At 36.3% G+C, this 25,731-nt stretch overlaps 2 protein-coding genes across 13 annotated transcripts; one reads left to right on the top strand and one right to left on the bottom strand.

Moving 5' to 3' along the window:
- Positions 1–252: 252 nt before the first annotated feature.
- Atg10 (Autophagy-related 10) lies at positions 253–5,641 on the bottom strand. 5 transcript variants are annotated; one of them, XM_083087847.1, is made up of 5 exons: positions 4,543–5,641; positions 1,740–1,865; positions 1,116–1,344; positions 501–666; positions 253–394 (listed from the first exon to the last, which is right to left on the bottom strand). In XM_083087847.1, the coding sequence occupies exons 2-5, from the start codon at positions 1,845–1,847 to the stop codon at positions 295–297; spliced, it is 603 nt and encodes a 200-aa protein (XP_082943973.1). In that variant the 5' UTR covers positions 1,848–1,865; positions 4,543–5,641; the 3' UTR covers positions 253–294. The 5 variants fall into 5 exon arrangements, with proteins under 5 accessions (XP_082943973.1, XP_082943972.1, XP_082943975.1 ...); XM_083087846.1 differs by having other exon boundaries at positions 5,040–5,640; XM_083087849.1 differs by lacking the exon at positions 4,543–5,641 and adding an exon at positions 2,424–3,006.
- Positions 3,749–25,651, top strand: Ssdp (Sequence-specific single-stranded DNA-binding protein). Of its 8 annotated transcripts, none has more exons than XM_083087835.1 (14): positions 3,749–5,662; positions 7,525–7,615; positions 7,720–7,781; positions 7,985–8,069; positions 8,264–8,305; positions 8,560–8,646; positions 10,957–11,064; positions 11,547–11,621; positions 11,860–11,908; positions 12,627–12,656; positions 13,832–14,043; positions 14,155–14,325; positions 14,484–14,684; positions 16,186–19,795. In XM_083087835.1, exons 1-14 carry the CDS (start codon positions 5,607–5,609, stop codon positions 16,192–16,194), a joined length of 1,278 nt encoding a protein of 425 aa, XP_082943961.1. In that variant the 5' UTR covers positions 3,749–5,606; the 3' UTR covers positions 16,195–19,795. The 8 variants fall into 8 exon arrangements, with proteins under 8 accessions (XP_082943961.1, XP_082943956.1, XP_082943958.1 ...); XM_083087830.1 differs by lacking the exon at positions 16,186–19,795 and adding an exon at positions 21,070–25,651 and having other exon boundaries at positions 4,384–5,662; XM_083087831.1 differs by lacking the exon at positions 16,186–19,795 and adding an exon at positions 21,070–25,651 and having other exon boundaries at positions 4,390–5,662; positions 7,525–7,597.
- Positions 25,652–25,731: the final 80 nt, after the last annotated feature.

Consider the following 25,731-nt stretch of genomic DNA (forward strand, 5'->3'; position numbering starts at 1 on the left):
TGATCGGAATTAATTATTCGAATACGCTCGCGAGCGGAGATGAGATTAAGCTCCTCGCAAATAGTCTCGCGAGACATAAAATAGATGCTATATATAGGTATGTGTGGGTACAGATGAATGACCGGTCATCGGTAAATGACCACTTAACCAGTACTTATTTCTGTTGACGTTATAAAAGTTATAATACCTTTCTTTCTTTTCTCGTTAAATGGAGATGGATGTTGATGAGGAGTATTCCCGCATAGACACACCTGCGATTTAAATATTTATTATTTCTTTGACAATTTGAAATGGCTAGACTTTGCAGTACGTCAGCTTGTAATATTCCGGATGTATTTTGAGATTTAGGGCCGCGGGTGCTACGCAGCTCAGCCAACTGACGAGTTTATTCTTGCTGCAACATTTATAATATTCTCGATAAACATTTAAGTTTAAAATTTTTTTATAGAATAATCTTTATTTTATTTTTCTATCATTCTTTCTTTTAACGCGCTTTTCACCTCTTCGACATGCTTCGTAGCAATTCCTGCGAGAGACACGGATGTAATTGCAAGAATGGAGTCCCAACGATAGGATGAATCGCTTGCGATAATTCCATGTAATTTAATTTGGAATCGTGAACCGCTTGCGCTTCATTTACGCTCATTGGGTTAATACCAGGGAAATCTAAAAAAAAAAATGCAAAACGTCAGAGCCTTTCTCTCTCACGACAATTTCTTCTCGTTGACAAAATATGTAAAAGATGATCAGCGTTAATAATTAATCTAAACGGTATGACGCATTTCCGCAGCGCTAAAATGCGTTATCAAGATTAATTATATCACCGGAATATCTGCGCGAATATCGAAATAGGCGAATACGCGTTTGCGTTTATAATCAATAAACGATGCATACGAGACGCAGGAGGCACAAATGTGTCAACAACCGCGCAAATTATATATTTATTTCTATAATTTTCGAAATTCTAGAACGTCCCGTCGTGTCTTTCTTTTTCGATTTATACTTAAAAATTCTTCCCACGAAAATTAACGTGATACAAAAGTAACAAGTGTTTTTTTCGCACACATTTTTTGCCAAGTAAATTATGATTTTTTTTATAATCAACGATGAGTTACATGATTTCCATCTATTGAAGTAGATAACTGGAACGCCGTAACTCATGGACCACAGGATATGATATTCGGTGATAAGGGGCGTTTCGAGCGTTGAAGAAACCTCGTGCGGATCCTCTCGAAATTTCACGTGGAATTCCTTGTCGTCATCGTCGTCGTCGTTTCTCATAATGGAATCGCTCGGCACGAAACACTTGGTTCTTTTAAATAGATATCCTTGTCCAGGAATACCCTAAATATCATTGAGATAAAAAAATTTATGAATAATTTCGTAACTTTTTTTTATTATATCTTAAATTTTCTTTTTATTATCTTCAATTTTATTATCTCGATGAACACAATATTTCGTCGAAACAATAAATTTATTTCTCGAAGCTTGGCCCGTGTTCAAGTACCCGTGGCTTCGATATCCGTCCGAGGTGCGCATGAGTAAGATCGCTTTGAGAAATACGTTCAAATATTACGAAATTTCACGTATTTAACAAACAACGCGATAATAATAATAATTGCAAATGCTACATTAACAATATATTACGCGCGTTATCCAACTTGCATATTTTACACTCGATATGCGAGCGAGCGACTCGATATACAAAGTAACGCGGTAAAGTACCGTAATTAAAGTACCTTGTCTCCGCGAAACTCCCATCCATCCGATATCCTGTCGGAGACAACAAGAAACCTCTCTGCATCCTCGAGAAATTCCTCCCAGGTAATCGTGCCCGGGCCGTCCATGCGTGCACGCGAAGGTTACTAAACATCGAGAAATTTATTTTTATCGTCATAAGAAGTCATCTCAGGATAATGCGCGCGAAAAGTGCATCTTTTGACAGATGATTCCGATAGAATTCATGGTCATACATATCGCAAGATATTCCTCTTACTATGCGTAGTTTGAAAGTTCTCCAAGCCAGAGTCTCTCGGTTAATTCTCTAGGGTTCGGATTAACGTCGCCGCGTGATTTATCACGCTCTTCCTTTCGGATCGATCCGCGCGGAAAGAGGAGGGAGGGGGAGGGGAGGCAAGAATCGCGGAAAAGTTTCGTCTAATTTCGCATATAATGACGCCGATCCGACATACAACCTGCGTCGATCGTATGATAAAATTGAAAAAGGGGAAGCGGTTCACCCGAGAGAACGGCGCGCCCCCTCCCGCCCGTGCCCCGCTGTCGCTCGCCCTCCCTCCTCCCTCGCCCCTCGCCAAACTCTATCGCGTCAATTGTCGACTATTTCGCGTCGGTCGCGTCCGTCGAGCTTCGGGCGCGATCGGGCGCGTACCGGCTCTTCGTTTTCCTCCCCCGTTTCTACCTACCTCTCGTTCTTTCTCTCCCCTCCCTCTCCCCCCTTGTCAGCCCCCCCGTTTTCGCGGCTCTCCGTGTCGACGTACGCACGCCGATAGTACTCGACGGTGTGCGCACACCGTGTATATTATGCTCCTGTGTATGCAGCGGATCGTCCTCCAATCGAGCGCCGAGTTGCAGTCGGTGACGTATCGGGCGAGAGGGAGGGAGAGAGACAGTGCGAGCGAGCCCGAGTGTCGCCCTCTTCGTCCCTCGTTAAGGGCAGGGTCCTTTTTGGGACACAACTTCGTCCTTTATTCAACAATGTGCCGCGTCGACGTGTTTCGCGTATAATTTCTCGCTTGTTTTACGCCTGCGCCTTTATTGCGATATCGAAATATCGACCTATCCCAATATCGGTGCGTTTTTTTCGCCAACGACCATATCATCCCGCGATACATCCCGTCGTGTCGCCAGGCGCATTTTTGCGCAATTATCCTCCCGCGCTGAAAATGCATTCGCACGCTTAGCGAGATAACGGCAAATTTATCCTGCAGCGATCTTGTTACCGTAGCTACACAAGTCTGAGATTATGTTAAGCTGGCAAGACTGGCATTAAGTATATACTTTAATTATTCCACGCGAGAGGTAAAATTACGTAAAACTTGTCGCGCATAGTTTGACGCAGTCAACTGTCACTTTTTACTCTAACATAATTTGACATATATATGTTTATAAATAGCGTATGTTACAAACATGTCAAATAGAGAGAGAGATATATATATTCAACGCGAGATTCGAAAAAGTGCGATAAATTTTTGCAATAATCAGTATTTTATGACATTGATTGATTTATCATAGCTCATCCAGTGAGAAATGATAAGTCGAATAGACGTCTAAGACGTTTAATAGATGTCCAATAGACGTTTATTAAACATCTTAGACGTCTAACAAACGTCTATCCGACTTGTCATTTCTCACTGGGCAGGTAATCTCGACACGACGATTTTTTGTGGTAAAATATTTTTTGCGATTTTCTGAAACTTTCTCTTTTCCTTTATTTCTCTAAAAATCCCGTTGATCTTTTCGATCGCACTTCAGGTATCGGCGACCCTTGCTTTCCTATGTGTGAGTGTATATAAATTGAAAGGAATTCAATTTGTTTAGGTAGCTTGGCTCTTTCTTGATATAATACAGTCCAAACTGAGGATGTAAATATGTAGTTTTTTCTCCAGAGGATACTTTATAATGAATTCTTTCTTATGATTGTGTGTTTTAAGATTGAAGAAAATTACATAAGCCAAAAACACAAATTCTGTCAAAATATTATATAGAAATATCGATGCTCGGTGTATCGTTAACTGTGATAAAATAATACGCTGGAAAGGTATATTCCTTTAGGGATAAGACAGGAATTCAAGAGGCTCTTTCTTACGCTTACACTGTAGGTAAAAATAAGTCGACCGCGACCAGTCTTTCAGTTGCAGTTTTAAGAAAATAGACGCAATTTACGCAGCCAGGTCCTTCTCGCTTCGATGTTGTAAGGTTCCAATATTAATTAATACCAATTCCCCTCGTACGTAATTATTTATACACTTAATTAAATAAATTCGGAATTATCGCTATCGGTAAAAGTCAGTCTCGTATCAAAGCTAAGAAAATTCCCTCGGGCGAAAGCAAGAAGCGCGAGAGACGCCCTGTCAAAAAATCATTGAGCGTAAAATGATCTCGAATTACGTTACTCGCGACCCGATTCGCACGAAAAAAAAAATCGCGTTTCAAGGGAAGCCACGGGCCCCGCGTCGTGCGCCTCGTGCATACGATCCTGACATAACAAACGGTGATGCGCGCGCATCGCGCTCCCGGCTGATGCGAGGGACAAGGACGGCGCGCGTCGATATGATCGCGAGATGGAGCGAGAGGGGAGAGCGAGCGAAAGAGACGGAGCGCAACGAGAATCGGGGGAGGGGGAGGGATGGCATATCTACTCGTCTACTTATCTGCATGTAGTCGTGCAGCGCGTGCGAAATCTACGAGCTACACTTCCGAACTTGCCCGTGTTTACACGACGGTAAGTTCAGCCCGTCCTCTCGCTCGCTCTCTCTCTCTCTCTCTCCCTCTCCCCCCTCTGCTATCCTCGATCGCGCTTACGTGTGTGTGTGTAGTAGTAGCGTGCGTACGTGCGCACGCGCGTAGATGGTAGATGTGCAACGCACACCACGGTTCCGGTTACACAGTGATATCACTGTTGCCGTGTTGCCGAGACGCTTCGGAGCAGCGCGCGCGATAAAACGAGACTCGTCGAAGACGAAGGCCGCGTTCGGCGGCGATCGCGACGACCGGTGATCCGAGTCCGCGACGCGAGGAGACGCGGGGAGACGAGGCCGACGATGAGTAGTGGACGGTTGGTGAAGTGAGCAGCGGTGAAGTGAGAGACCGACGACGAGACGCGAGTGACGGGATTGCGATCCCGGGACAATAGGACGCGCGTAAGCGAGTCGCGCATAATTCCCGACGCACCGTAAATATACGCAGTGCTCCGGAAGGACGACGAACGAACGGAAGGAAGGCTTCCGCGCCGCGGAAACGATGAGGACGTCGACGGCGACGACGGCGGTTGCGGCGACGAGGCGCTGCCAGCGACGCACCTGAATCGACGGCGATGACGACGACGCCGTGATGCGTCGCGTCGTGTCACTCCGATATCGCGCGACAGGAACCTCGCTCCGGCTGTGAGACGACGGCTGACGGCTGGTCGTGACTTTTGACGCGACGAAAAAGCGCGAGGGAGAAGACCTTCGCGTTATCTGCGCGCGGGCGAGAGACGAAGAGAGAAGACTCACCTCCGAGTGAGAGAGAGAGAGGGAGAGAGAGCGCGTCGGACGAAGCAGTTGCACCTTTTCTCAGTTCCGTCTACGTCGCGTTTAGCTTGACACGAGTCTCACATTGTCGTAAGCAGCGGCGACAACAACAGCAGCAGCGGCAGCGGCAGCGGCACGCCGAAGGGATTACCATCGGCCGTTGGAGCGAGCGAGATAGACGCTGAGACGGACGCACGCACGCACGGACGTGCGCGCGCGCGCGCGAGTCCCCGATCTCCCGTTCTTTTCACTCGGCCGTCCGAGCCGAGCGCGACTTCCAGCGGCGCACCGACGAACGGAACGGCGGCGCACTTGTGTTTACGGTGGAAGGATTGACCGGCCACCACGGCGACCATGTACGCGAAGGGAAAAGGGTCGTCCGTGCCTTCGGACTCTCAGGCGAGAGAAAAGTACGTATGTTACACGGTGGCGCGGGAATCGGAAGGATGGGAAATTGTGAAAATTCTACGCCGGCCATTGATCGCTCGGCAACTCCATTTTTCTCGAGCATCCTCCCTCCCTCTTTTCCGCGTTTCCCCTCTCCCGCTCCTGCTCGTTCGTGCAGTTCTCACCCCTCTAGCCCCCTTCCCCTTCTCTTGTCACTTTTATCGCTCTCTCTCTCTCTCTCTCTCTCTCTCTCTCTCTCTCTCTCTCTCTCTCTCTCTCTCTCTCTCTCTCTCTCTTTTTCTTTTGCCGTCATCGGTTCTTTTTGCTCGAAGGAAGCGCGCATACGTCGTCGAGGAACCTGGTTCGTCGGGTTAATCCAGTTTACCGATGCGACGAGCTGCCGATTTGTCCGTCCGTTTCTCCTTTGTCCACTTCTTCTCGTTCAAACGTCACGATGCTTCCCGCCCTTTCCCCGCTCGAGATTGGCTCGAGTCTTGACGTACGAAAGGCTGATCGTTTGCGCGATAAATCGGCACGCGCTATCGCGAGATAAAATTCCGAAAGGCGACTTATGGTTGTTGAACGACGATGTCGAGCGAATAATATCGCGATTTTCCAAGTTTCTACTCTCTCGAACCGAGCTCTAATGGCGCGAGTTTTATACTTTCAAAGTTTAATCGACGTTGGAATTTTAGCGGTGAATTAATTTTTTTTGCTGAAAAAAAGTTTGATTAATCGATCGACAAACGCAGTCCAGATTGTAGCCATTTTTGACAATCTATATATGTGCATATGTTTTTTTTTAATGCAAAGTTCGCTTTGGTCGCATTTCTCTCGCATTAATTTTCTTTGCCCTTTCTCCTGTCAAAGAGACTGAATGTATTTATTTTATTAAATAAATAATAATTAATTTTATGTTGAAAAAGCGAAATTAAAAGCGAGCAAGCTTGTAGAATTAGGTGGGGAAATCGTTAAAAATAGAATCGATCCGTCAAAACTTCGATGCGACTGACTTTGCTGTAGGATCCAACGATTAATTCCGAATCCAATCACGCTGCGATCTTATTCGACTGTTTTTACAAGATGAGTAATCTTAATTGTAATGAAAAATAAAAAAATCACAATTGGAGACTGATCAATTGGCAAAAAACTCATCTGTGTTTATGATTGCAGTTGCAGTGTTAACTTTTATTAAAAAAAAAAAAAAAAGTAGGAACGAAAAAATTGTAGGGCGAATAGGGTACAAACGAGAGAAATTTTGGACCGCCAAGAAAGATACGAGAAGTATATGAAAGTGGAGATGAAGTCGACCGGCTGGAAAATTGCTTAGCCGAGGTTCCTCTCGCGCGCGCGGCGCATAACCCGCTTTCTCGTAAAAGGCGATTGATCTGCTCGCGTTGTCAGTCACTCTGAACGAGCACGCGCTCCGATTCGCGAATCGGCGTAATTCCCGCGCCATGTTCGCGTCGCTCGCGAAGCCGGTCTCGCCGCGAATTGCTTTAGGTTTGGATGCGCGTCATATGGCTATCCGTCTACCTACTGCTTATACCTACCTACCTGGGGAAAGTCGATGTTAAAAAAAAGTTTACGTTTAATGGACGGCCTCGTAAGGAAATGCGATGATTGTCGGCTTCGTCGAGTAAAGTACGGGCTTTCTAAAACGATAATAAAGAAAAAAGAATGCCAGTTGCGAAGGATCGTCATTTTCATAATCCCGAGTTTATGCTCTTTCTATTACGTTTCACCTTATTTCTGTATTTACGTTATCTTCGAGGTTCTGCGTTACATGAGATTTTTTTATTATTTGAATATTATTGTTTGAAATTGTGTGAGAGGAGTTTTCAATTTAAAATTTAAATCTCTAATTATATATGTGTTGTTTCAGATTGGCACTCTACGTGTATGAATACTTGCTACATGTAGGTGCACAAAAAGCAGCACAAACATTCCTGTCAGAGGTAATAATCAATTTACAGGTAATAATGTGATAAGGGTAAACTTTTTCTAATTATTTTTATGTGTATATTGTATTTTAAAATATGGTATTTGTGCTGTAATATTGTTTGCTCTGTTATTGTAGATTCGATGGGAGAAAAACATTACACTTGGAGAACCACCTGGGTTTTTACATTCTTGGTGGTGGTAAGTACGAGTACTTGTACTCACTATGTTTGATGGCTGATTATATTGACTTAAGCATTCCTGCTGAAAAAAGAATCAAATATTTTCTTTTTTTATTTCATTTATTTTATATTATTAAATTTAAAAAATATAACAAGCTGCTTACCGTAAAAATATCTTAATACAAAATATAATATAAATTAATATAATATAAATTATTTCAGTGTCTTTTGGGATCTGTACTGTGCGGCACCCGAAAGGAGAGATTCCTGTGAACATAGCAGTGAAGCCAAAGCATTTCATGACTATGTAATTATGTTATGTAATAATGTATGTGTATGTTAACAATAGTAGAATGTTTTTTTTTTTGTAACCTGCAGAAAATTATTATTAACTATTTAAATATTTAAAAAATTTAAGTTTTAATATTTAAATGTAAAAGATATGCAAGAGTATTTGTGACATATTGCGTACTAATTATAAAATGTGTGTTCTTGTTACAGGGATTTGTGAACAGTGCTTACAACGTTAATGGTATTGCGCATGTAAGTTGAAAAATTTATATTAAATTTATATTTGTGTTAAGCATATGTATACTTCTCTTAAACTTTCTACTTTAATACATATTTATATATTAATAGTTATATTAATATAATTGTATCAATAATTATAGTAATCAGAGAAAGCAATCTTGCAAATATTCTTTTTATAAACTTTTACATAAAGATATTTTTTTTTCAAGCTAAACAAAGCTCATATTTGATATATTGTACATTAATGCCATATAAAATGTTTACAGAATGCTGGGCCAGCCCCATCTCCAATTAGTCAGATGCCACCAAATGATGGAATGCCTGGTGGTCCCATGCCTCCTGCTTTCTTTCCAGTGAGTCTTCATTCATTTTACAATATTAAACTGTCTTAATATTATTCATTTTCCTCAATCTTTACTTACAGAATATGAAGTGAAAAAAACCACCGTTATATATATATTTGGCTTAATTAAGCCATCACATAATTGCATTTATTAAGATTGCATTAAAATGCATTCTAATATTTCTAGTGAAAAATTTATTCAATTTTAATTCATATTTATTAAATATAATAATTAATATTATATTCATCCTTAATATATCTTTTTAAAGATACTTTTTTGAGTAGGTTTTGCACGAGAATTATTAGATATTTGAGAGAAAAGAAAATATTTTTTAAAATATATTCACAAGTGTCAAAGGAAATTTAAACTGATCTTTTATATGTATCTAATTTCATAGATACATATCTTTCATAAACATCTAGTATAATATTTATATGTATATATATACATAATCACATATATCTGTTTTCATACATATTGTTATGCATACATATAGACCTGGTTTAAAATTTACACTTGATTCAAAGCATAATGCAATTAGCCTAATTGAAAATAAAAAAAGTGTGTAACATAATCTAGTAGTAGGTCAAAAGAAAACAGTTTTAATTTGCATAGTAGATCAAGAGAAAGGAGGAATAAAAAGAAATATTTTATTTAAAGAGATGTTACTTAAAATTACTCTTTACATTACTTTTATATAAAATTAATTTTGTCAAGTGATATTAAAATTTTTTAAATATATTATATATAAATAGACAATATAATAAACCGATTTTTGTACATAATCATTTTCTTTTATTTTGAAACAAACAAAAGAGTTATATATTTTTAGCGCATATTTATTTAATTAAGCAGATTGATGTATTCCTATATTATCGATAAATGTACACGTATGTACAAGCCATAGTCGTCATCAATTCGTTTTGAAACAAGTGTACATTCAAAAGACGTTCTTATGTCATGCTTGTCTATACTGTATATATGTTACTTACTTTCTCTCTGCTCTCTATCTAATACTTGTATGTGCGTTCTTGTACCATTTTCACTGTTTCATCTCCTTGGCGCATAAGGCAAATCTAGAAATTTTATATGACGCGAACAGAGGATTATATAGATGTTAGAATATATTTAGCACAATATATTGTGATACTGTAAGCATATTACGAGTGTACTGCTTTGTGCTGGTCATGCGTCATAGTAATATCTGAAAATATTTTAGAGAAAGATTATTGTTTTTGATTTATTATATTTACAGATATAACATTACAATATAATAACAATATAAATTTAATATTTTAACATGACCAGCCAAAGTTATACTCTTTAGAATGTATGGGACAACTAACATGGAAGCCTGCTTAGAGTGTAGTCTAGTTTCTTTTACAAATGGTTCGCGATTTCTTCACATTATTTTTGAAAAAGTGCGTTAATTTTATATAAAAATCAATTATTATAGATATACTGTATATTAATGATACATATTGACATAAAAAGAAATGAAAGAATTTACAATCTTAAAAGATAATTGTGTGTAACTTTATGATATAATAATAGATATATATAAAATATTTGCAATCACACATAAGCAGAAAATGAAAACTTTACATTTTTTATTTTTACATCAGTATTTTACTTTATTAATATTATGTATATATATTGTTCTGTTTAACAATGTAAATATGATTTTATATAATTTACGTTATTGATGATTTAATAGTATAGCTATAATATTTGTATTAATATTATTAATTATACTAAATTATAAATCACAATATACAAAAAATATTATATAAATATGTAATATGAAGATATAAAATTTATATGGAAAAGGGAAAGAAAATGGGAAAAGTCATGCATCTATTGCTTCAAAATAGCCACTCCCGTATTAAAGATTAGACAAAAATAATTATATGATATATAAATGATGGAGTTTCTCTCTCTTTAGATTTGTCTAACTTAATAGGTATTTCATAATGCTTAAGAGTCATCATATCTTCCCTACAAAGTTCATTTTTTACATTTTACAATGCTGTACATCTTACAATTGATTGGCATCCTTTCGTACTCTTGTATGTCTTATTTCACAATTTAGTGTTAGAAGCGATCTCTCACATGAGTTGTAATTATGAAAAAAAGAAATATATGGACTGAGAAACGTCATATGAATGATTTTCCTAATTACAACTTTTTTTCGGGTAACTCTTAAGATGCTGAGACCGATCATAGTATTAACACAATCATCCCCAAAAGCCTTCTAGTCTAGCTGTTGCCTGGATCGCAGTGTTGCTACATGTCTGTCGTTTGCGTTGCTTGTTGCAGAACAACTCGACAATGCGACCATCTCCGCCCACACACCCCTCATCACAGCCATCCCCCCAGCACCCCCAGCCACCCCCGCCCCCACACTCGCAGATGATGCCCAATCAGGTAAGCCTCATTCAACACATACACTCTCACTCATAAAGGATCACTTGTTCCGCTGTGTCATCGCACCATATCATGGCATAACCAAAACTCATAACTGTCGTCATAATTGCTATAACTGTTTCCTTCTTGATGTCTGACTATACTACAAAAATGTATACACATGGTTTTTCTATGATAATGTGAAACATTATATTTATGGTATACAATAAATGTGATTCACATTCAAAAAGCGCTTAAAAAAATACATGTAATGATATAACCAACTTATGTGCTGCGATGAACTTGACTGAACTTGCATATTTTATGGCCTATCATCTCACGGATTGCTTATTGTGGCTGCCTGGTATTTATACTATATTTAGCCAGTTTTGTGTATAGAGAGTAATAATGACTGAGACATTCTATATTTTTAATTTACACCCTCAAATTATGACTATGATTATTACATGATCAACATGATGAGAAATCGTTTTCTGTTACAGTTTATGGGTCCCAGATACCCAGCAGGACCACGTCCCGGAGTACGTATGCCACAAATGGGCAATGACTTCAATGGGGTGAGTATATGAGAATTTATTATTCCCATATGATTGATGTTTGATATTTTTGTTATTATTGAAAAATATCTTGAAATTTGTTCTTGAAATATATAAATAAAAAGATATATGACATATTGTGCTATTCATGATTTTCGCTGTAATAATTTGTCCTTATGTTTTAAATTTAAATATAGAAAGTATAGAAATATCATATGGAATATTGTAAATTTACATTATATTTTTATTTCTTTTGCAGCCACCAGGACAACCAATGATGTCAAATAGTATGGATCCTACTAGGCAAGGTAAGAGATCATTTACATGCCGGTGTTATATTACTTTTTTTCTGGCATTGACGAGAATTGCGAGAGGAGAATGGCATAGACGCATGCATACCAAAAACCACACAGCAATAAACAAATAAGTAATATTTTAAATTGGATTGGATTGCTGTGATGTGGAGTGGATTGGTTTTTGAATTGTCTAGTTACAAGCAGTGGTGTAGTTTGCGTTCGATTGTTACTGCTATACAGTTTTGTGTAATTAGTATGCAAATATGTATCTCTCTCAATGGTTCTCTTTACCGAATATTTTATTTGACATGCTTTTATCTAATTTTTTTTTTATTTTCCTTAACAAGTAATTTGTGCTGTTATGTATGATATTGTGCCTTCCAAGAATAATTGATTATTCATCAAATCTACAATAGATGCGAGAAACTGCAATTTACGATTAAGAAATACTCTCTTAAAATATTATGAATTTTTATATAATTGGTAAATGGCTTGTATACATTTATATATTTAAGTTATATAGTTAATTACAGTTACATCAACATAATTTATCCCAAACTTTTTCTAAAAATTATTTTTAAATAATTTTTAAATATGTTCTACAGTTATTAGAGATTTTTCATCGAAATATAATTTTATCTACTATACCACTGCAAAATAACTAGGCTTTACCACCATGAACCCGACCTTACCTACCTGCCGTACTAATGTGTGCTCTTGTGTTCCTCAGGCGAAGCTGGAGAATTTGTAGGGTGGCAAGGTAGGAAGCAACCCAGCAACCAAAACACACTCACATGATTTAGTCAAATCTAACTTTTATTTTTTTCTCCTCCTTGCCTTTATTATTTTTTTAAATTTGCATTTTAATCAAGATAATTGCACCGGCTTTGCTCTCTTGCAAAATTATTCGCTCATTTAATTTAGTACATCCAGCATGATTAAATCCATCAAAATTAAATATTTGAAAAAATATTTTAGTTATGTGTATAGCGATAATGTGTATAATTTAGAAAGAATTTATTTTTTTGACATAATAATACACAATAATTGCGTGATACTTTTGTGCGCATCTTAATTTAAAAAAACTGTAATATACGTATATGTAGATATTAGATTGAAGCAACATACTTTTTGTATATGTATGAATGTATGTATATATGTATGTATATATGTGTGTATGTATGTATGTATGTATGTATGTATGTATGTATGTATGTATGTATGTATGTGAATATTTTTAAATTAAGAGCTATATTTGATTGTGTCTAATATCAGTTAAAAATTCTCTTTTAAGATCATTTTACATGTAAATGAAAAACTGATTACTTGTGTTTAACAATATGTTTAAGACATTATTAATGCCACATTATGTACATGTGCTTTTTTACAAAATATTGAATTACGATCCAAATATTACTCAATAATTATATATTATTATATAAAGTAAAGAATCGCTTTTACATCTCTGAAATAACTACTTAGAATTTAATAACGATAGAATTTAATAACAGCTAAATTTCGTTTTTTTTAAATTGTTGAATACATAATTTGAATATTTGTTTGTAATTATCCTTTGCATCCCCAAAATACATATTGCAATGCTGTTTCTATTTTCAGCATGAGCTTTTCACTGTTAATTTTTGTGTGGTGACAGTTGTTTGACCAGCATGTCATCCAACGGCTTTTTTATCTTGAGCTTGACTTTGCTAAAGCATGACTCTTAATTTCAGCACTTTGAATCCACACTTAATATTCTTGCACACGATAGTACACACGATCTCACACACAATTTATTATATCGTAGAATTTACAAATTCACGAAATGTTTAGTCCACAAGATCGTAACTAGCAATTAGTATTAACATAGAGCTAGAACAAACGTTAACAGTCTCGCATTTAGCGATCAAATATACCGAACTTTATCTACTATCTTAGGTCCGCCGGGAATGAGCCCTATGAATCCGAGAATGAATCCTCCACGTGGACCGGGTATGGGTCCGATGGGTCCTGGCAGTTATGGTCCAAATATGAGAGGGCCGCCACCCAACAGTACCTTAGGCCCGGGTGGACCAGGAGGTCCTGGAATGCCACCAATGAGCATGGCTGCTCCAGGTGGTAGACAACAATGGCAGCCAAACACATCTACGGTACAGTATAAAGTTTTGTCTCCCGTTTTTTGCATTTTTATCTGGTTTTAACTACGACTTTAAAGAACGTAAAATTTCTAATACAATTTTGCTTTATATGATGATGCGCAGCCGATGAATTATTCGTCGTCATCACCGGGTAACTATGGAGGACCACCTGGATCAACAGGTCCTCCAGGGCCTGGAACTCCTATTATGCCTAGCCCCCAGGATAGCAGCAATAGCGGGGGAGAAAACATGTACACCATGATGAAACCTGTACCTGGAGGAAATATGCCAGGTGTAAGTGTAATTAAATAATACACATGCCACTATATATTAAAAAAAAAATAATCATTTTCTGTAGCTACTATTCAATAATTTACATGTTTCAACTGGAGATTTTTTGCTAAAATAGCAATGTGTAAAATGATGATGTTTAAAATATTTGTATATTTTAGGATTTCCCAATGAGCGGCGGACCTGAGGGCGGTCCAATGGGACCCATGGGTCCTAATACAATGGGTCCAGTTTTAAACGGTGACGGTCTCGACGGGATGAAAAACAGTCCAGCGAATGGTGGCCCCGGAACACCACGAGAAGATAGTGGTAGCGGAATGGGTGATTATAATCTGGGAGGATTCGGAGCTCCTGGAGAGAATGTGAGTATGCACAGGTTCTTTAACAACTGTTTTTAATAAACCTGATTCGATGTGTTGTTGTGGATTTGTATGCCGATTTTTCTGTCCGATAAATCATTTCTCTTGTCCATGCACTTTATTGAAGAAAGAAAGAGAGAGAGAAAAGTTAATATTGAAATAACTTTAAATTATTATCTTTTTATATTATTGTCTTTTTATATATATGGCATATAAATTCATGTTACAACTTGTCGCCCTTCTAATTATCTCAATTAACAGCCACAAGCGCTTCTATCAGTACGGCGGATATTTCACGTATTTTGCTAAAATAATATGGGTTCAGTCACACGTTCAAAGGGTTTTATCTTCAGCCTCGCTCCAACAGGCTTGTTTGTTAATGCTTTATTACAGAATATCATTTGTCCCTATAAATTTTTCGAAAAAGGTGTTTTGTTTAATCACGTGTTATATGGTATTTTGGCAAGTTTAATCAGCCAGTTACATTTGGTCGCATCTAATATATCATGTAACCGTATTCGCTGAAACTGCGTCTAACTACTATCGCACTAACAGTCTAACGATGCAGTTATAAAGTGGGCAGAAAGATGATGAGATTTAACGTAACATTAATACAATACAAGTCTAAAATGTGTGCCTTATTTTATATATAACATAATCTTATTTTATATAACATAACAAGATTGCGAATACAATTATTAAATTAAATAGTTATAAATGGTTATAAAAAGTATACCTAGTATAAAATAAGATCTTGTTCTTTTCAACATGATATTTTATCGATTTACGTTAAATACAATAGTTTCAATTTCATTTTACTTGTATTAGTTTTTTTTTAGAAGATGATATATTTATACATATATGTATATATCTTTTGTCTTAAGAGTCTTGAATTTTTTCTGCGTACTTTATAAAATGAGATATTAAATTACTTTCGTGCGACAAAATAACCGAACCTTTGATTGAATCACGTGAACAATTTACATGCTGATCTTATATGTTGTTATAAGATTATCGGTAGGATAACAAGGAACAATCACGACGCTTTCATTTCTGATTTTATTAAAACTTTGTTGATTTGTATGATAATTGAAAATGAATAAAATTCTTTTGCCAAAGCAAAAGTATTCGTACTTGAGAGATTAAAGTCATTATACAACTCGAAAAATATATCTATATCTGAAACGATAATTATCTATTTAATTAAATATTTTTTTCTAATTATTTATAATAACATTTTTCATATTTTTAAATTTTTTTAAACGCAATTTTTAGTATTTTTAATCTCATACAAAAATTTCTTCTAAGATATTATTTATATGCGTTTATATGTTTCGTTTCTAAAACAGAAAAGTCTATCAGTAACAAAAAAATATATGTATCAATCTTCGTTGTTATTTTACAAAATTTGTAATTCGCAAGTGGCGGCGTCGCAGATGTTCCTTGCGAATTGAAGAAAGTTATCAGTAATCACGTACGTGCACCTTCTCTGTATTCTCGACAGTTTTTTTAAAAAGTCAAGTCGCCTTGGAGCCAGCCCCGAGTTCGTAGATGCCGTAGACTCTACACGTGGTGCCGGTATATATATATATATACATAATATGCAGAAAAAAGCATCGTACTCGCTGCGTATTCACGTATTCCATGGTGCGTTCCGGCTAGTTTCTTTATAGTCCGGCACATAATAATATAATTTCGTCAATGGGCTCTTACGCTCATATAACGAGTTATAGAGCGAAAGAACAGAAAGAAATATTCGTGTCAGACGCGGCGTAACGTGCGGCCGTTATTGATTGTCCTACTCGATTAGAGTTAGCACTTAAGCGCTCATTCATTACACTATTACTACTACTACTACTACTACTACTACTACTACTACTACTACTACTACTACTACTACTACTACCACCACTATTACTACTATTACTATTACTACTACTACTACTACTACTACTACTACTACTACTACAACTACTACTAAACGGCGCAGATACTTTAACAATGATTATACACGTGCGATTCGCCGCGTAGGAATACAGTATGTATATGCTTTCTCTCAAATACTCAGAAGGTTGCAAGACTAGATATATTCGTTTTTATATATTTTTTTTTACTACGATATTATGATAATATCTCTAATTTGCTATGGAAGCTAGCAAATATTTTACTTAAGATTTTTTAGCAGATTATTTTCTATTATTTATATTTATTTTTTTGACAATTAGATCATAAGCAAAGGTGCCTGAAAAATTACGTAAAGATTGTTACAAGGGGATATTACATACACATACGTATACACATATACATATACATACACATACACATTTATATGGCGATTTGCCTACATGAATAGGATATACATACATACATAACAGTTTGCTACTGTGATTACTAATCGCATAATTAATCAATCGCTCTTGTTTTTTTTATCTCTTTTAAATTCACTACTCTGCTTATATTAGTGCTGTCAATATACGTCTGGCTACTCAGATACCTACTCGTTATATCCAAATTCGCGAACATTACCCGAGTACCAAAAATCGCCAAGTATTCAGATATTTAAGAGATCGCCGAACATTTTTATTAATATTTTTTAATTAAGAACAATATGTTTACGAATAGTTTTAAATTTTAGATTATTTGTCTATATTTTTTATATCCAGAATGTAAACATGCATTTAGATACACGTATAATATCACATATATTCATATGTTGAAAGTTAGCCAAAAATTTTGATTCAATTTACCTGGAAAATATTTCATGTAAATATTCAAAGATTATCTGTTTATTTCGAAGTAAAAAAAATAACCGCATAATCGGAATAATATCTGAAATCGTTGAATAAACGAATATTGACAGCGCTAATTTGTATCGGTATTTGACCTGTTCTTCATCGCATTATAGAGTTAACATTTTAATGCGCAAAAGAATTTTACGGCAAGGATATATCCCGCGCATTCACGTGAATCTCTTGTAGTTTTAATTTCTATATATTTTACATAATGACATTATGAGACTCTGTAATGAGGTGAATAGTCTAGGCAAGCTCGGACCGAATCCCTCCACTTGTTTGCTCACAATTTGCTCTCGACATTTGGAGCAGACGTCTTTTGTCCTTCTTATAGCATTGCAATATCTTTATGCGTCGTCTACAAGATACGCGGATTTTTGCTCATAAAAAAAATCGACGCAAACGCGTACGTGAAAACGATTAATCAGTCAGAACGAGGGAAGCTCGCGTAGAATCTCCAACATTTTCGATTGAATTTTCTCTCTCTACTCAAATTCTTTCGGATTAATGTGATTAATGTTTAAACACGAGTCGCGTCGTGCTTCTAATAACTTTTTCGTAACAGTAGAATTACTGTTGGTATGATAATAGAAATGCGATAATTAAAATCGTTCCTATTTAAATCTGATCTCTCTCTCTGAAAATCTATGTAGAATCGGTCAACGTTACGTTGGTTTCGCCGTCGTTCTTGTACAAAATATGTAAAGTTTGTCGCATTGCTCAATTTTTATTGTCATATTCGTAGGACGAAAAGAAAGGAATCTTTATAAAGACAGAATTCTCTTAATCTATTTTTACGCTCGGTTATATTCAAACAACGATGATAATTCGTGTAAGTAATCGATCGTAGTTTTCATCTCCTATATATTGGTAGCTAATTAATAAGATTGTACAATAATAGAGGGGCGGATTTCTCAGCGGACGGTAATTCGACAGCTCGAAGTTACGCAATATTGCGAGGCGAGTGGTCTACTGCTACTATAGTTTAAACATGGTAGAGAGAAAGTATAAAAGATTTTATATATATGTATATGTGTGTGTGTATATATGTATACACGCATAGATATACATATAAATATATAATATATATGCAAATGTTAATATTTTTGTATGAACATAAGATACGTGCGAGTACTGAACCTTTAAAGAGCGAGTATAGATAGAGAAACGGAAGATAATGCGATGTGGGTGAGAGGCGAGAGATTCCCGGAATCCATCCGTCCGCATTGATTATAGGTCAGTACTGGACTATACTGTGCTGCTATTAGTTATGTTTAACTTATAGTGCCGAGAAAAACACTGATGGAATTTTATGTAAAAAAAAAAGATACACGGAGAGAATGTGGATGAGAGAGAGGGAGAGAGAGAAAGAGAGACAAAAGAGAAGGAGCGAATGTGCATATGCGCAAGTGTGCATGCTCTGGGATCGACGGCAAGACGCGCTTGCAGGCTTTTTCTTTCATTGTCTCGTAAAAGAGCTCGTTGTTACAAAAGCTATTTCGCTGAACGTTGTCGAGCGTTCTTAACGCTTTCGTTTTTGGACTTGGGGTCGTGGATTAACAAGATTGATCGCTATAAAAAAGGGTGTGTTTTTTTTTGCTTTACATCATTTGCGCCACATTTGTTGCGAGATGTGTAAGTACATAGTTTGATACTGTCACCAGGGAAGCGAAAAATCGCGCAAGTTTCTTTTCGTCTCATCGATCACTTGGTCGTTGTCAAAAGTTGTGATCGCGACTATAGCGAACCGTGGTGACGGGTAATTAATTATTTATCGTAGAATCATAAAGCTTGCAATCTGCGAAATTGTTTGCGAGAGATATTGCAGGATAGCCTTGCAGAGGCTGCTTGCCGATATCCCGGAGTTCACGTCTTGCCGTTAAACCCACCTGTCAAACAGAGAAAAGAAAGTACACGCGCTTGTACGGAGAATCGCAACAATCTTTTCTTTTTTAATCATACATACACGAATCAATGAGTGAAGGAAAAGCTCGGTGAAGCGGCGCATTGAGGGTACGAAGCTCGAACACGACCGGTCTCGGGATGAGTCTCGAAAATCAGTGTGCGATGCCGATTTCACGATAGTTGTTTTCCTCGAGTATGTAGGAGAACAACAAGATTGATTCTCGCGATGTGAGAATTGTCGATTTGGAAATAACGTAGAGATTCGCGAAAGGGAGATAGTTTGGTACCCTTAATGCCAATTTACTTGATATTACTCCTCGTTGTAAGCCGAACTCTTATCGCTGAATGGTAACATAATTAGTATATGCCTAAGGCAGGGGAGATCGAGACAATAAATGTAATCCTGTTACACTGAGACTATTGCGTTTTTCTTTTTTATTTATTACGATTCAATCCGAGGGGTGCTGGCTATCATCAGTATTTATATATAACTATCTGTCTCCGTGTATTTGCACTTGTGCTAATCACACACATACATCACTTGTGTTTCATTTGTTTGCTTTGATCGTTCCATTAGCCGATTAGTACGCGATCAGTGTTATTTTTTTTTAACGTAAATCACTAATTATTCTATATACATAACGTATTTGCTGGATCTTCCGACACTTTTGACACTAAATCGAAACGTTGCACTATTCACTATTGCTGCGGCTGTGGAACACATTAATCGATGTCATTAATCGATGTTGCACTTTCGTTGAGAGAACGTTACTTTATATTTCGTAATACAAATATTTATACATATCTACATGAGAAAAACCGGATTAGAATGATAGCTGTATATAGTACTAGCCTGTACTGACCTGTAGCACATGGATGCGTCAGCGCAAAGCGAATCGATGGATTGCGAGAGATCGGGAAAAAATCGGTATCGAGATCAAAAAACTTGGAAGAAGGCGAAAGAGTTTTTCTCCGCTAGAGAGGAGAAAAATATAAGTATGTGAAGGACGACACGTCGAGTTTCTCTATAGAGTACCTTTTTTTTCACTATACTACCTATTATAGTCGATGAGGTGTGCGTGCGTGGGGGGCAGGCAGCGCTAATAAATTTTTTATTGTTATTATTTTATTATATATATTATTATTATTATTATTATTATTATTGTTATTATCATCATCATTATCATTGTTATGTTGCTATATATTATTTTCGGCTCGACACGGGCTTCACTATCTTACGTAACGTCCATGTGTTGTGGGTCAGAGCACCCTTAAGCAAACAAGTACCTTAAGCCCCACTTTTCTTTCGATTCCTGACAACGAGACCGACACCTCCCAGTGTCTTCTCCTACGGAGTTTTTCGTTTTCACGAGCCCGGCCCCTTCACGACGCACCGCCATCACGCGCTTTTAACGCGTATTCACCGGCCAGCATTTTCGCACGATGGGTGAAGACCGAACTTTTTCGCGGGACTTCTCGGTTTCGTCCGGCTCCCTCGCGAGTTGAATTGAAGAAGCGAGTAATGGTCTTATCACGGAAGCCTGATAAGAGAGATCGAAATTTCGTCGCGCGATTACCGGGAGTCCCACGAATCTCGCTGGTGAAAGACGCCGCGCGGAATTTTGGGCAAAATTGGTGGGCTTGCCTGATCGTTTTACCGTGTAACCGGCCTGGTGTTGGTTGATTCGCAGGATCAGACCGAGTCGGCGGCCATCCTGAAGATCAAGGAGAGCATGCAGGAGGAGGCGAAGAGGTTTGAGAAGGACTCAGACCATCCCGATTATTTCATACAATAACTCTTTACGAGTCGTTGGACCCCGAGACCAAATTAACAGTCTAAGAGATAAACACAATCGATTTCCTTTCTTCCTTTAGTCCGATAACTTAACTATTTTCCCCTTCGCCGTGAAACTCCACTCTCTCTCTTCCCGTGCGTTTTGTCTTTCCTTCTCTCATTCCTCTCTCGGATCTCCGCTGCATCTCGCCATGCGAGTCTTTTCCTTTCTTCTTTCCGAGCCAAGAATGGCGTAAACGATCTTTGAAGGGAGAAAGGGCGCAAGAGAGAGATTCTTCTTCCGCGCACATCTACGACCCGTCCTTTTTGTCACGCGCTGCGAGGAGGATCACGACGTCAAGATGAGAGAGATCTTTGAGACGGAGACCGAGAGAAAGAGAGCAACTCGATCTCGCGCAACTCTCATGTCGACTGACGTTTTCGCACAGCGATATTGTATCGGATATTTTGAAAATGCTGTTATTCTTAAGATGGGTGCACTGCGAGCGAATCGACAGCGAACACGAGTTAAGTCTATTCAAAATTTTTCTGTGATGTTTCGTGTTACGAGCGAATCGAGCCAAATTCGTATCGAACGTTCGATTATTCTATTTATAATGATTATTAACACCATTAACATTATTAACACGGCGATCAACATATTTCCCGAAATATCGAACAGCGAAAGTTCACTTTTCCGCTGTTTGTTTCTTCAATGTTTATCCACTTTTAGACTGCGACCGCGAACATTGTTCTAGTATATATGACGAGAAAAGAGAGAGCGAGAGAGAGAGAGAGAGAGAGAGAGAGAGAGAAAGAGAGAATGTGTGATAATATATTAATAATAAACGTTAAATTTTGAAAATTTTTATGACAAGTAATGCAGAACTAATTCGTGAAATTTTTTAGACAATGTTCTCGATCGCAGTCATCAATCATGTAACAACCTCCATTGCAATATCAGTGTTGTATGGTCAAATGTATATAACCGAGAACCGGTTGTATCAATGTCGCTCAAATTAATTTTGATTAATTGAGACTAGGGCTATAAATTCTGATTTGCTAGTATGTACGGATATCCGAATAATTGGTGCACGGAAAATTATCCAATTATTCAAATCACTAAATATCCAAACTACTATAAATTGATCTTGAAATTCCGATATTTGATATTTGAAAAACCGGATCTATTCGAATCTGTAGATGAAATAGAAATAATACACTTTGTTAGTTTTTACATTATATATATATATATTGTTTTATGTATATAATGAATATAAATTTAAATATGTTAATAAATTTTATTTTATTGTATTATTTATTGTAATATTTATTGTATTATTGCAACTAGTTTTCTATTTATCTGTTTTTCTTTTTTATGATTCGGATAGTTTGGATCTGAATTTGTGAATTTGTAAATTCAAATTTCAGATTTAGATTATCCGTATAATATAAATACCCAGATTTGAATAATTGGATAAAATTTATATTATATTTATATAATTTCGTATAAGTTGTTTGTGTATGTATATTTATAATTGAGAGATTTCTCTTTCTATATATATATATATATATATATATATATATATATATATATATATATATATATATATTTTGATTAAACTATGATTCGGACATTATTCTAAGTCTGTTTTAAAAAGATATATTTATTTGATTAATCTACTCTTCGAGACTTTTCAAATAATTAGTCTTTTCTAAGAAGCTTATTGATTGCGACCATCGACAGTGATCATTGTGAACAATGCGAGGTTTTTGTATAGAGTGATTCAAATCGTCTGCTATCGTCATTCAGGCTCAAAAAATTCTACGATATAAAAAAGCCAAAAACGATGATCGCATGCGACATGGATCAAAAGGGAATTTAATCGAGCGAAAGGGAAAAGAAAGACATTTTCCACAGATAGCATATAACCGCCTGTAGTGGCGTGATAACATATTTATAATCGCGAAGATGGAAGCTGCATCGTTCGAATGGAAGAGTTTTGGTATTCCGTCACGATCGAGGACCAAATTTATTTCTACCGTGCGATAGAAATGCGATCACCACGATTACTCCTTCGGGGAAAACTAAGAAAGGAAAGAAAAAAGTATTTTATTCATCTGCAACCGGTTACAAAGCCTTCTGTTAGGAAACTCACGCATTTTTATATATAATCGTGTTTTAAGAACAATCAATTGTAATTGACGATTTTTCATGATAATGTTATCATTAATTACGCATAAAATTTAATTTTTTATATGGAATCATTTCATATTGAAATTTGAGGTCTTCTTTTGAATTAAAAGAAAAATTAATACGGACTGTAGTTATAATCGTGATTTATAAAATATAATTTAATTGTAATGTATATGATATGTTTAATTTTAATTTTCATGAATCGTTAAATATTATAGAATTATGTTGTACCGGACACATAATTATTTTTTAATTAAATAAGTAGTATAAAAAAATTACGAATTTCTTCTTTATATCATATATTATACCGCAAATTAATTTTAAATTGATGGGAATTTTAATTTCACTTAAATGAATTATCTTGATTATCAATAGTACGTTTCTAAAAAAATTTTATCTAACCTAACACTTTGTAAAAAAAGGTATAATATTTATCTTTTTATGGGGGAAATATTGTCTTATAATTAGTTTTATAATTAGTGTTTTATTATTAATCTCTCTAAAAGTAAAAAAAGAATTGTGCAATACGATTGCTATTAGATTAGGTATCTTTTCCAAAAGATACTTGTTCTCGTCAATATCATGAGAGATATGTATATTTTACACATTTGATGGTTAAGTTATCAACTGTAATTCAGTTTTATATATTGCTCTATAATTGTTTTAATGCATCATGTCAGGAAGATGATTACATATTTAGGCTTCTACGCTTTGTAACCGGTCGTGAATAATCGTTGGGACCGCTGTTGTAATAATTTTGATAGACAATGAGTGGATTGAGCGAGACTTGTGTTGATGATTCCAGCTTGTATCAGAGAATTGCTGTCAGATTTTATACACGATGCGTTTTCTTCGTAAATACAACATTTTGTTTTAACAATTTCTTGTTGATATGTGAAATTAATATTTCAGATATCTAAAATTATTATATTAAATAAGTCGATCATCGAGTTTCACTGTTGTGTATCATTAATTATAAACGTTTTTTAAGACTCGTCTCAAGAGCATCATCCCTTTTATTAAATCAACACATGATTACACGATAATCCCTCAATTAGTCGCGAATTAATTTAGCGTATAATTGGTGAATTTTGGAGAAGATAAGAGATATGGAATCTAATCTCGATCGCTCTCTCTCTCTACCGTTGAATTCGAGATGTTTTTACACGGTATTTTGTATAAAAAACCGAATAGAATATGTAAGTAAGAAGTCTTTCTAGAGATCATTAAGCTTGTTCTTTTTAGATGCACTTTTTACGCTTTCTCTCTTCCTTTTTTCTCTTTCCAAAGCGTAAACTTGTAGTTGTTTCGTTTTAAGTACAGAAAGCGTGAAAGAGAAGAGTACAGAACTAATAAGAACAAACATAATGATCAATCGAAATGTATCGTGACGGAGGAGGATGCTCTAATAATTTTATTATTCATTTATTTTAATTTGGCGAATATAATAAGATGAAACGAATCCTTTTTAATTTGGCGAATATAATAAGCTGAAACGAATTATCGCAATTCTTTGACGAGGGATTGCGTCCCTTATGTTATATACGTCCTTGTATATTGCTAAGTTTTTAATTGTATGTATCCGGACTTGTGATCATTATCTCTCGCCGCTTATATTTTTATTTAAAAATATATATTTTGGCACTTATATGTGTGAAAGTGAATGAATGTTAAAAAAAAAGAAACGAAAGTCTTTGTTCGGGAAAGATGTGTGCCTAATTTTTTCATTGCTTTAAATGAATGAGAATGAATTTAAATTATTATGGTCAACAGATATTAATATTTATTTCGACTAACTCGGGTCAAGATCGAGAAATTGAAAAGTTGTTGAAAAGATGAAAAACAGACCTCGAGATAATGATCAAGCCCCGTTCTTAGTTTACGTACACGCGATCGAGAGGGACCGATCCGATATCGATCGCGATCGAAGGGCATAAAGAAAAAAAATAGTAGATATATAAATCGCGCATAGTTTTTCGCGGATCAGCCGGCGAAATCGCGGGCGAGAGCTGATTGTGGGTCAGTTGACTTGTTTGTCAAACGACGTGCGCACCCACATATTCGGAGCAGCATTCCCCCTCTTTACCCTCGACCGACCCCATTCTCTCTTGTAATTAATTTACATACGCATATTCATTGTAAAACTATTCACACATGGGCTGTAAAACTCGCGCGGCTGACCTCACATTCTACGGATTCACACATGATTATCGACATAATTATAGATACCTATTACGAGTATAGCATTCAGTAGCGTAAATAATAAAGTAACTAAATAAATGTCACTCATATATCCCATCAAGTATAATATTTGAGGTACTTTTAATCTCGACGATGATTAATTAAAGTAAGTCGTCAAATTTTAATGAAGAAATAAAGAAA

The sequence above is a fragment of the Camponotus vicinus genome, unplaced genomic scaffold, assembly GCF_025532165.1.
Source record: "Camponotus vicinus isolate PSW18456_S1 unplaced genomic scaffold, iyCamVici1.0 SCAF_14, whole genome shotgun sequence".
NCBI classification, from domain to species: Eukaryota; Metazoa; Arthropoda; class Insecta; order Hymenoptera; family Formicidae; genus Camponotus; species Camponotus vicinus.